At 38.8% G+C, this 12,365-nt stretch overlaps 2 protein-coding genes across 2 annotated transcripts; one reads left to right on the top strand and one right to left on the bottom strand.

Moving 5' to 3' along the window:
* Positions 1 to 217: 217 nt before the first annotated feature.
* sdhd (succinate dehydrogenase complex subunit D, integral membrane protein) lies at positions 218 to 5,993 on the bottom strand (the record flags this gene model as incomplete). The annotated part of the gene is given in 4 exon segments (NM_204026.1): positions 218 to 1,039; positions 1,300 to 1,444; positions 3,027 to 3,128; positions 5,936 to 5,993. Coding segments are annotated over 4 exon segments (459 nt in total). The 3' UTR covers positions 218 to 873.
* Positions 5,994 to 6,384: 391 nt separating this feature from the next.
* Positions 6,385 to 11,653, top strand: timm8b (translocase of inner mitochondrial membrane 8 homolog B). Its single transcript, NM_001017099.2, is given in 2 exon segments — positions 6,385 to 6,505; positions 11,289 to 11,653. Coding segments are annotated over 2 exon segments (285 nt in total). The 5' UTR covers positions 6,385 to 6,388; the 3' UTR covers positions 11,457 to 11,653.
* The last annotated feature ends 712 nt before the right edge of the window (positions 11,654 to 12,365 follow it).

The raw sequence follows: 12,365 nt of genomic DNA, 5'->3' as shown, positions 1-12,365 counted from the left end.
CCTTAATACTCTTTTTACAATACATTGCACCAACATCATTTGAACCATTACTTAACTTGGTTTAAGATGGGTTGTCCAATGATGTCAATGACAGGTAATAAGAGCAAAAAAGGTGTGCAATCCTATTTCTCTTTAGTCCCATAACCCAGATCTAATCCTTAGGAATGCCAACAAGGATGTTTTTACCCATTAATAAATACAATCACCATAAACATCATAATTTAATGTTCTTTATTTTATTACATTGTCAGAATCCGATCATTAGATACAGAAAATATGTAAAAATTAAAGGATTAAGTCAGAAGCAACTGTAGGTAGCCAGCATGTGTTATGAAGATCAGCCTGGTAAAACACTTGACTATGACAAATCTTGGGTGTGTTTTTTGTTGTAGTTTTGTTTTTTTGAAAGACAGGCTTGCAATAGAATAGCATCTACATTACAGCCAATTAAATTTATGGAATAAACCAGAAGCAACATTTATAAGAAGTCTGAATTAATTAAATGAAGTGTTTCACATGGTGGCTGCAAGATCGGGCCTCTAACAGAATGCACGCCATGAGGCAAAAAATGGCAATACCCACTAGTGCACTGCAATTCCTTGAATAGAAACTTACTTTAAGTGCTCTGGTGCCAGGAAAATCAGTTTACTTGCTCACACAGCTTTAATCCTGTGACAGTCAACATAAATGACCATCTTCCAGACAAAAGAATAAACTGTACTTCCCCTAAAATAACAAAAATGCACTACACTCCAGCTGGCAAATGATTTTAACTTTCAATTTACAGGCTTGACATGAATGATTTTTGTTACTGCCTGCCCTTTAAGATATAAATAAAATGCCAGTGGAGGAATACAATCATCTTGTGACCATTTACAGACTCCAAAGCATAGATACAGCTTTGCAAATGCCTACATCATGGTAGTTGAAGTAACAAAGGCCTGCAAATGTCAACGCAGACAAGGCAAAAAGGCTGGTGTTGGCCATCTTAATTTTTGCATCCCCGTGAACATAATCTGTTACCACCTGTCCAAGTCCCCTATAAAGCAAAAAAAAAAGAAAAAAAGAAAAGAAAATTAGTCATGCACTTATAAGTATAGTAATGAATAAATATTATATACGTTATTGTACTCTTATTTTCCTTTAGCTGCCAGCAATCCTTGCTCAGTACATGTGAAAGATAAATGAAGCATCTACAGTAAGTACAGAGTACACTTACTGACTTGTAAAACTAAATTAATAGGGAGTAACTGGCATAATGCAAACAATGTATCCAAAGTCTCCAATTATTTTCTTTACCAGTGTCCATGGAGAGTCAATGCTGCAGCCAATGAATAGTCCATGGCAGCCCCAGGGTATAAGTAAGCTGCTGGCAAAAGTCCCAACAACGCAACACTTAATGCTCTCTCACTGGTCCAGTGCATAGAAGCAGCTTTTGATCCCGCTAGAGAAAACAGAATATATACTTGAAAAAAAAAAAACACCTTACATTGCAAAAAAGAAGCGCATTTGCATTTTTTGGCAAACAGGGCCCCAGGAAGTTAAGTTTTTTAATTTTTTGACTTTGCGGGGGAAACAATACGATCTTGTAGAAAAAACGTGACAATTCGCATTACTTTTCTAACACAATCACTCTCTTATTCTTAGGTGCTAGCTTATTTAAAGGGGTGGTTCACCTTTAAGTTAACTTTTATTGGTCTTCATTGTTTACTGTTATAGTTTTTTTTAAATTGTCAAACCCATAAATATGCCTATTCTATGCATTTTACTTACTACTGTATTAACTGATATTTGACCAACGTACTATCCATATGCCTATATAACTATTTTAATTGGTATCCATTATCCAATGCAGCTGCAGAAGCAGCTGCACAAACTACAATTCCTATCATGCCTTTAATTTGCAATTTGGAAAGTGTCAGGGTCTGACAGCAGCATGCCTTTCTAATGGCATACAACTAATAGATCATCGTTGCCTTTCACTTCACAAATGTGTGTGCCCTGACAAAAATGTGCGTGCCCTGACAGGTATCGGATTAACCTGTCAGTGAACACATTTTCAGGGAACGGACAACAAGATTGGATTTACTCACCAGTGCAGAAAACAACCCATTTGCCATTAGGGGAAGAGTAAAGGCACATGGAGCATTTTGACACCTGTGCGGTTTTCCGTTACACACAAGTATCATGGTACTGACACGGACCCCTGCTGGTACAATCATTGGTCAGACGCATATCAATAAAAAAATGTATATTACCACATTTTTGAGCAATTGCATCCACAGGATCAGTGAGATTATTATTGCATTTTGAGGAGGCATTTTTGTAAGGGTTTTGCCTCTTGCATAGGGGAAGAAATGTGCTGTTGCCCTAAAAGTTTACACTATTAATAACTGGTGTTTTCTTCACACAATGAATAAGAGTATATTGATTAAAGTTATAAATGGGGACAGCCATGTATATTGCTTGAGCAAAGGTAAGTTATTCTTTACAGACAACAGCAAATGAATTTTGGCAACTGGATGGTGTTGTTACACTGAAATCAATAGAGAGTGCCAAAGGAAGTCAAAGGAGTGCCCTGTGCACAAACTAACTATGCTCTGGTGGTTTATAGCCTGTTTAAAAGAATATCAATAAACTCATAACAAAAGGGTAAAGTTCCGACTAAAATACTACATAAAATATCATGCATATTGTTTAGGAGAAACTGCAGTTTGGTTTTTACTTGGAAAAAACAGGTAGAAAGGCATTTAAAAAAAACATTTAAACTGAACTGGCAGTCATCTACCTGCTTTATATGTTAAGTTGGGGTATTTTAAAGGAGTGTGGTTTTCTTCTTTCTTTGTCTGTGAGCGGGAACCTGTATCAAACCTGCGAATTGTGCTCCTTGATTAGCGCTGATTTAAATGTCTTATTGATATCCAACTGCTTCAGAATTAGATTTTTGCTTCCACTGAAAATAAGCTTCCAAGTTGCTAAGCACTGTAAGATTCTGAAAACTTATTTTCACAGGATTTAAAACTTACCATGATGATTTGGGGAAGTATGTATTTGAGATGTCTGAACCATATGATGATCTTGAGTCAAACATGGTACCGGTCTAATGAGGAGAGACTTAAAGGCAGATGCTACAGAAAGAAAAAATCAGACACTCAGAATTCTAGAATAACATGAAAAGTACTGATAAAACCAATTGCTATACTTATATGCTACATACAACAGGTCAATGCATTCAATGTAAACACTGTTACGAAGTCTAAAACTGCAAGCCTGCTGGCAAGATAAAGCCCTCAAAGAGATTTAAGCTGATGCCCCACTGGAGCGAGTTAGTCGCACGTGATAAAACTCTGCTATCGTGGCCGACTAACCGCCCTGAAATGCCTTTCCACCAGTAACAATAGGCTTTCGCATTGCTTCGGTTTTCCGAAGTAAAAAATTCACGCTACCAGAGATCTACTGTGAGCGACTAAATCGATCCGTGGGGCATTAGCCTTATATAGTCCTCAGCCTCCGTGAAGGCTGTTTTTTTTTTTCATGACACCACTGTTTTATTATAATCGCAACCAGCACTTGTATATTGAATACTCAACCCATTAAATAGCTGGACAGCACTATATGTGAACCTTAAATCAGGAGTTAACATTTGCACACTTTACTGCATTTTACTAGTTAATAATAGACAAAACATTTTTGTTTTAGAAGGACAGGCATTCCCTTTCAACCTCAGTGTATGCAAGCGTGGTGCAGGTATGGAACCTGTCATCCAGAATGCTTGGGATCTGGGGCTTTCTGGATAAAAGATCTTTCCGTAATTTAGACCACAATACTAAAAAATGATTTAAACATAATTTAAGCCCCATAGAATTGGTTTGCCTCCATTAAGAATGAATTGTATCTTAGTTGGGATTCAGTACAAGGTTCTGTTTTATTATTACAGAGAAATAAGTAAATCATTTTTAAAAATTAAAATTATTTGCTTATAATGAAGCCTATGGGAGATGGGCTTTCAGTTATTCGAACAGACATGGGACCCCTTATCCAGAATGCTTGGCACCTGAGGTTTTCCAGATAAGGGGTCTTAAATTCCCTGACATAATGCTCAAGGGGCCAAGCAAAGAGAGCATCTAAAATCAAATCACTTCACTTGTCACATAATATTACTGGTACACTGGTACAGTACATGTGAGTGAAATTCTTGTGTGCAAGCTTCACAAGCAGCAGTGGAGTACAAAATATAGAATAAATAAGCACATGAGTAGGCATGTATAATGTATGTACAAAATATAAGAATGAGTGCACATGAATAGTGTCGTAGTGTTGCTCAAGTGTCTACGAAGTGTTAGTGGTCAGTGTTCAGCAGTCTGATGGCCTCATGGAAAAAGCTCAGCCTGCTGGTTCATTTTAGATGACCAGTTAGAAAAGAGTAAGGGCTCTGGCACACGGGGAGATTACTAATCTCCCCGTGTGCCAGAGCCCTAAAAGCTTTCAATAAGAGAGAACATTAAAACCAGGGATGTCAAAACTGCAACATCTCTCACATGTGTTGAACTGCAGTTCAGCAGCAGCTGGAGGTACCTAGATTGGACATTCCTTACAAATGGAAATCAAATATGAAGATAGGCAGGCACTCCGAATTATTTGTTGCAAAAAGTAGAAAGATGCAGCCAGTAGAAAATAATTAAGTTAAAAAAGTATAAATTTTATTTTATCCATATGTAAAAACAAATAGCCTTACGCGTTTCATACCAATAGGGTACTTAGTCATAGGCTCACAAATGCACTCTTTCAGCTGCCTAAAAATGGTACTGGCAAAATAAAAAAATCTGGTTATTTATTAAAATGCAATTCACCTTTAAAATTAAAGGGGCAGTAAACCCCTTGTAAAACCTCAGGGCTTGTGCAGAATACATTTTTTGTCTTTTTTTTTTATCAGGAAAGAAATCTATGGTTTGTTTAAGTTCTTGATCTAAACCGAGACACAAAAGCTACTCAATGTTTTGTACTTGCGAGGTAGATACCTAGATTATCAATTATGTTTAAGCCAAAATAGTCACAACAAAGGGTGAAGGGAGGGGGTTGTTTACTAGATCTCTATCTACCTCGTAAAGACCAAACATGGAGTAGCTTCAAATTCCCTGTTTACTTTAGGAAACAAAATAACATAGATTTTCTGTAATTAAAGCAATTGTAAAAAAGTATGTTCACCACAATCTCTACTCATTGAACAAGGGAGTATATATTAAATATGATGTAGACAGTAATATTCAGACAAAACTGAACCAGCAATAGTTTTTTATTTTGTGTAGTTTTATTTTTTTAAATGCATAGTATTTTGCTCATCTAGGGTCCAATTTATCCTAGAAACCAGGCAGTGGTGCATATGACTGCCTGGGAAATTGAACTGGGGAGGGCCTGAATGCAAAGATAAATATTAAACAATAGCAATACAATAGTAACTTCACTGAGCAACACATTTTTTGCTGCCTGGGTGACCCCTACAAACTACAAAACTACAAAGAGGCAGAAAAGGAAGGCAAATAATTAAAATAAATAATGAAAAATCTAATCAAAATGTTAATGACAATAGTAACAGCTATTACAGACTACAAGTTAACTTAAAGGTGAACTACTACTTTAAGAGATTTAGAATATAAAAAGGCACTAAATGGTTTATATAAATTATATATTTACGGCCATCTCGCTCTTCAGCTTTTACCGAAATATCTCAGACTTTCTATTATAACACTGCTGAGATCACTAATTGTTGTTACACAAGTTTCAGAATCCTTCAACTGAGAATACGAAATGTTTGTGGGACTACTACGTTAACAATTGTTGAGAATTTTAATTCAATAAAACATTGATAATAGAGGACGCCGCAAATAAGCATTTTGATTCCCTTAATGCAGCCCATACAGCTACTGTCGCTACTTACCTCTATTAGCCCTGCACAGGGAACTCACTCGCAATAGAGTTGCCATTCTGCCCCAATGCCCACCAAGGACACCTTCTGACCCGGAAGTATACTAGGAAAGGGAGGTGCTATCTAGTCTGTAAGTTAAAACTTCGTATCTTTTTCAGTGATGTAGGTAATGTGTTAACCAAAAAAATTAAGATACGCGGCGAACACTTCTCCTTTAACCCCTAACAAACCGCTGTGAGATTTCTAAAGAATTGATACAAAAGTTACAGTTGGCAGCATGTTTAGCCAATAGTAGCGGAGTTCTGCGTTTCAAGCCTCGAGGTAGTTGTGCGCAGTGTCGAAAAAGTGATTGACAGATTTCTCTGCAAATCCAAGCGCAGTATTGAGTTTACGCTTCCTCGAAACTGGGGTCTTGTTGCCGGTTGTGAAGGTCGTAGCGACTGTTAGCGTCGCTTTCATCGCAGCATGTCTGACTTTGATTCGAACCTGGATTTGTCTGGGACTGGAGCGAGTCCCGCCGAGGCTGCAGAACTGCAGAGGATGATCGCGGTGGAACAGCAGAAAGCCCAGTTCACTGCACAGGTGCGAGTCACTCACCCACGTGAGGCTTACACATGGGGCTTCTGTGGGGGGCTTACACTGTTGATGCGTTTTGCCACATATATATATATATATATATATATATATATATATATATATATATATATATATTATAGTATACAGTATACAGGGATGAGCACACCCTATAAAAGTCCAAATGCCCTTGGTGCAGGTCAAAAAACAAAAATATAATAGAAAGAGTGCCGCACACAATGGTGGTTTGTCCCTGAGGAAGAGCACAGATTGTGCTCGAAACGTTGGAATTTTTTCAATAAAACCACTTTTTCTTTTGTATCAAGTCCCTATGTGTGCGGCACTCTTTCTATTAAAAAACAGAAGGTGACCACAGTATCTGCCGATTACCAGAACAGACGGGTATACCGTTGGTTGACCGGGGGGGAAATAGGGTCCCGTGGTAGGAGAATCCATACTGCCCTGAACCCACATACTGAAAGGATTGACTCCTCTCCCTATACCAATACATCATCTGACTCTGACACACCTGACAGGACACGGGTTTTCCATAGGGGAAGACAATCTCGGGCCCCCAATTATCCAACACTCCGTACAGATTCACCCCAATCTCATTTTTTAGGACCAGACTCTCGCCCCCCATCAGGGGGCGCCCCAATAAGAGGCGAGGCGGGCACCAACATCCGTTCCGCAAGAAATTTGCGGCCACGGAACAAGTAGTCTTTAATTTAAGTACTCATAATTTGACTGAATCAGAACAGTCACTCCTTTCAAAAGGCTTGTCTTTTGTACCTACTTCTAGAACTAACACTCTGGATACAATGATTGATATCCATAGGTTTCAACGCAGCATGAAACTGCGGGACCATTTTCGTACCACCTCCTCCTCTATTGATCCGACACGGTTCAAAGCCCCTAGTCAGTTTGAACCCCCTAACACTCCCAAATCAATTACAGCTTTCACCAGATTACTTATTGATGAGACCTAAAAACATATACATTCTAGACCCACATATCCCAATCTTACTAGTAGCGAAAGGGAAGCCATCACTTCCTTGTCCCAAAACCCCAACATCACGATTCGCCCTGCAGACAAGGGGGGCTCTGTGGTAATCCAAGATTACTCGGATTACAGACAGGAAATCTTACAACAACTTGCAGATAAAACTATATATAAGAGACTTGATAGGGATCCTGGTCCTACTTTTAAAAAAACCATTGACAACTCACTGCGACTAGGTTTGGATGGTGGCTTCATTACCAATGATACCTTTAAGTTTCTAACCAAAGAATTCCCCAAATGTCCCATCTTTTACACTCTGCCAAAAATACACAAGAACTTAACTACACCACCAGGCCGTCCTATCGTGAGCGCATGTGATTCACTCCTACAACCACTATCCATCTATGTCGATTATTATCTACAGCCTATTGTACACAAAATGGATACTTATATCCGAGACACAGGGGACTTATTAGTGAAACTACAGGAACTTTACCCTTTGCCCAATAAACTGCTTCTGGCCACTATGGATGTCTCTTCACTATACACAGTCATTCCAATTACCGAAGGTGTGGCCGTTGTTCAAAAATTCCTACAAGATCACCCTAAAAAAGACAGACCACCTACAGAATTTTTGATAACCCTCCTTAACCACTGCTTGACATTGAATTACTTCAAATTTGAACTTGCATACTACCTACAGATCAGCGGCACCAGTATGGGCTCCAATGTTGCCCCCTCTTTTGCAAATGTATTTATGTCTAATTTTGAAAATTCTTATATTTTTCCTAATTATGGTAAACACATCTTCAGTCTATTCCGCTATATCGACGACCTATTGATCCTCTGGTCTGGGTCGCAGGAACAATTTTTGACCATGGTCCAAGAACTGAATGATCTCCCTACTACCATCAAGTTTACAGCACATGTAGACCCAGTGTCGGTTGCTTTTCTGGACCTAACAATCATACTGTCTGGTTCTACATTTATCACAACCACCTATAGGAAGGCCACGGACCGTAACACTTTATTACACCATTCCTCCTGTCACCCTCCGCACCTACTCAGAAGTATCCCATACTCACAAATGGTAAGAATGGTGCGTAACAATTCCGATCACACACTCCTACATCAGCAACTCGATGATCTAGTTCAACGCTTTCTACAAAGGGGCTATAACTTACGGGATCTCCTTCAAAGCAAAGAAAGAGCACTCAGCTTGCCTCGTGCACAGACTTTGGACACGAATAATCATTCTAAACCAAAGAATCAGAATGAAAGATTGACATTTATTACAGCATTTGCCCCCGACATTAAGCCACTCACAGACTCCATACTATACCATTGGTCTGTAGTACAAAAAGATCGATCACTTCCCCCTATTTTCAGAACCCCCCCACGCATCGCGTATCGAAGAGGAAGAAGCCTACGTGATCTACTTGTTAAAACGGACCCCGTCCACAGTTATTCTACAGTGACACCTACCTCATGGCTACCATCAGCCCGACTTGGGTGCTACAGATGCCCCAACTGCACCACCTGCAGCTCACTCATCACTGGTCCGGCGTTTAATCACCCACATACTGGGAAGGCCATACAAATACAACACAGATTGACATGCACCTCAAAGTATGTTATATACTTTATCAAATGCCCCTGTGGCCTCATGTACATTGGTAAGACCATTACCTCCTTTAGAGACCGGATGGCAAATCATAGATCAGCGATACGTACAGCTCTAGCCACAGGAGTGGCTGATACCCCTGTGGCCGCACACTTTCTAACAAACAACCATTCACTGGCTAGTCTACGTACCATGCTTATTGACTTTGTTCCCCCCCCTGTCAGGGGTGGGGACCGTGAGAAACTACTCTTACGCACAGAACTAAAATGGATGCACAGACTTAATACCATTAATCCACATGGCCTGAATGAAATGGTCTCATACTCCCCGTTTTATTTGAAATAACATTGACTTTTACCTCGACGTGCAGCCCTCCCAACATTTATTATCTCATATACTTTATCATCTCGCTTGTTAGCAACCTTCTGTATCATCTCCTCGGATTGCTACATTGTTGTGGGCATTTAACCTGACGTTTGGATACATTGTTATGAACCTTCAATCCGCCCTTTGTGAACTGTTTCAAAATCTTAGTGTTGCTTTATAAGTTGTCTCTTTGGTCTCTGACATTACTTGGCTCTATTTAACCCCTGTTTACAGCTCTTTAGCTTTTTGAATATGTTTTCCAGTGGCTCCTCTATCCTGCTTTTAGCATACTGCTTTTAATTCACATGTCACTTTTCTTTTACCAGCTTGTACCTTACTGTACCGTTCATTACATACTCATGTCCAGTACCTATATATTGCCCTATATTCTGCGCATGTCTTGCTATGGACTTATGTACAGTGTATGGCGGTTCACCCTTTGCCGGGCACGAACACCAACACCCTACCAGTCCACTTGTTCCATACCCTTTTCTGCCCTTAATAAACGATAAAAAATCTGTTATTGACCCCTTAAGCAGGTTCTACATTGGTCCCTGGATGGTATAAATATGTGCACTGTATTGACGTATTGGGTCCTACTAAATATCAAGGACTCCATGTTCATACATGACACTAGCTATCCTGGCCGTAATCCGCTATCCCTTTGAACTATAACTTTGTTCCGCGCCGATTAGCGCAACTTGAAAGGATGTATACAGCTCTCGGGCCCAGTATTAATTACCGTGACGGCTGTCACGTACTTCCTCATATGATTGCCCGCTCAACGTCGCACGGATGAGCGCAACACATTCGGGCTACTACTGCTCCTAGACGGTCCTGCCCGTGTATAACAAGCGCCACCGCTACCCTATTAAGTGACAAGCTCTACGGAGGTATTCCTCATGCCCCTCATCTGACTCGGCACAACATCACTCTAGGTACTAATAGTGAGAGTTACAGTTCAGTACAAGTGTGTACAAGCTCTTTTTATCTCATTTCTTTTATTTCATTTACTATACACTTTCTGCCACACTGGGTGTCCCATTTACCGTTTCACTTTTATGTTTCTATTTTTTACACTTGATTTTGTAACATGTTTTGTCCTATTCATTCATGTATCTTAAACACACCCAGTGGATGACGTCACACTGGTTTTTTGGCGCCATTGTTGGGTATAATTGGGGAATTTGTTTGTTTCACATCCACTTTGAGAAAGGCTGCTGTGCCAGCCGAAACGTTAGTCGTTTGCCAAATAAAATATTTTTTGTTTTCCTAAGTCCTGTGAGTGCGGATTTTATTTACTGGTCGTATCTCTGATGGTCTGCACCCAGGCACATGAAACCTTTTTTGATACGTGAGTGCCTGATCCTGAACTGTTTATATATATATATATATATCTATCCAAATTTAGATGTGATGCACTATTGTTTTTTATCCTTGAGAGAGGTCCTAATAAGGACCGGAACGATGGTTTTAACAATATATCTACAATAAAAAAATTTTGATGAAACATTGAAGGGTGTGCTGGCCACAGATGATTATTTTCTATATATATATATAATATATGTGTGTGTATGTGTGACCCTGAGCGTAAATGCTATACTTGAAATAAGGAAAAAACACATATATTGCAGCAAAAAAAAAGCTAGGTGCCATGTTTCTGCTGCAATATATGTTTTAAAGGCAATAGACAGCATGAAGAATATAAGAAAATAGTGTGCAGAAGATTAATGAAAAACAAATTGTTTCCACATTTGTGATTTCCTGATGTATTTGATTTCTTTCACGTTTCCCTCCAGGTGCATAATTTTATGGATGTGTGCTGGGACAAATGCATGGACAGACCTGGAAACAAGCTGGATTCGCGGACTGAGAACTGCTTAGTCAGCTGTGTAGACCGATTCATAGATACGACCTTGTCTGTCACCAATCGGTTTGCTCAGATTGTACAGAAGGGGGCACATTAACATATGTTCAGCTCAAGGACTTTTCTCTGTAGTTCTTATCCTGGATGCTGGAATTCCACTTCCTGGTTTAAAGAAGATTAACTTGACACAAGAGGATGAATAAACTCCAATCAAGGATACCCGTGGGGCAGATTTACTAAAACGCTTAAATTTTCTCATTTTCTTATTAAAAATTAGAATAAACTCATTTCCATGAATGCCTGTCATTTACTAAAAAGTCTGAACTGAAAAAGTCGCTCCGAAAACTTGACTTTTTCGTATTTTCGCACAAAAAAAAAAAAAAAAACAGCATAAAAAATCCAAGTTTTAAAGGAGAAGAGGATCCTTTTTTGGAAGGGACATTTATCATTGACTTCTTCATGATCTTAGCAAGTTTTAACTAGAAAATTGTCAGATTTGGATTTTTAGGCTTTTTGACGCAAAGTAAATGTTGAAAAAGTTGTGGATTTTTAGTTCGGGGACTTTTATTGCTAAAATCCAAATCTGAAACAAAAATCCGACCATTAGTAATTGGCCCCATAATGTTATTGATTGCTGATTATGTAAAACATTTATTGAAATATTACTTTTGTGAAGCTCCACACTGCCAATCATTAACTGTTGAGTAATGACTTCATTTGATCAAACAAGTGAAGTATTTACAGATAAATATGGAATTAAAGTTTATTATCTGCGTATTGGACATCAGTCTGTTATTAATAACATGACATTTTTTCCAGTTAAGGACAATTATACCATGTACAGAAAAAATTACCAGACTTGTGTCTCAAGCATTAAAAAAAAAAATATATATATATATACATTATGTTTTGAACATAATTCTGAATGGATTCTATGGGGCACATCATATGTCCTTACAAAATCCCATGTAAGTGACTAGAGATCAGTGACATTTCCCATTTTCATCTT

Source organism: Xenopus tropicalis, chromosome 7, assembly GCF_000004195.4.
Source record: "Xenopus tropicalis strain Nigerian chromosome 7, UCB_Xtro_10.0, whole genome shotgun sequence".
Taxonomy (NCBI): Eukaryota; Metazoa; Chordata; class Amphibia; order Anura; family Pipidae; genus Xenopus; species Xenopus tropicalis.
Note: the sequence above shows the minus strand (reverse complement) of the source record. Positions and strands in the feature narration are given on the sequence as shown.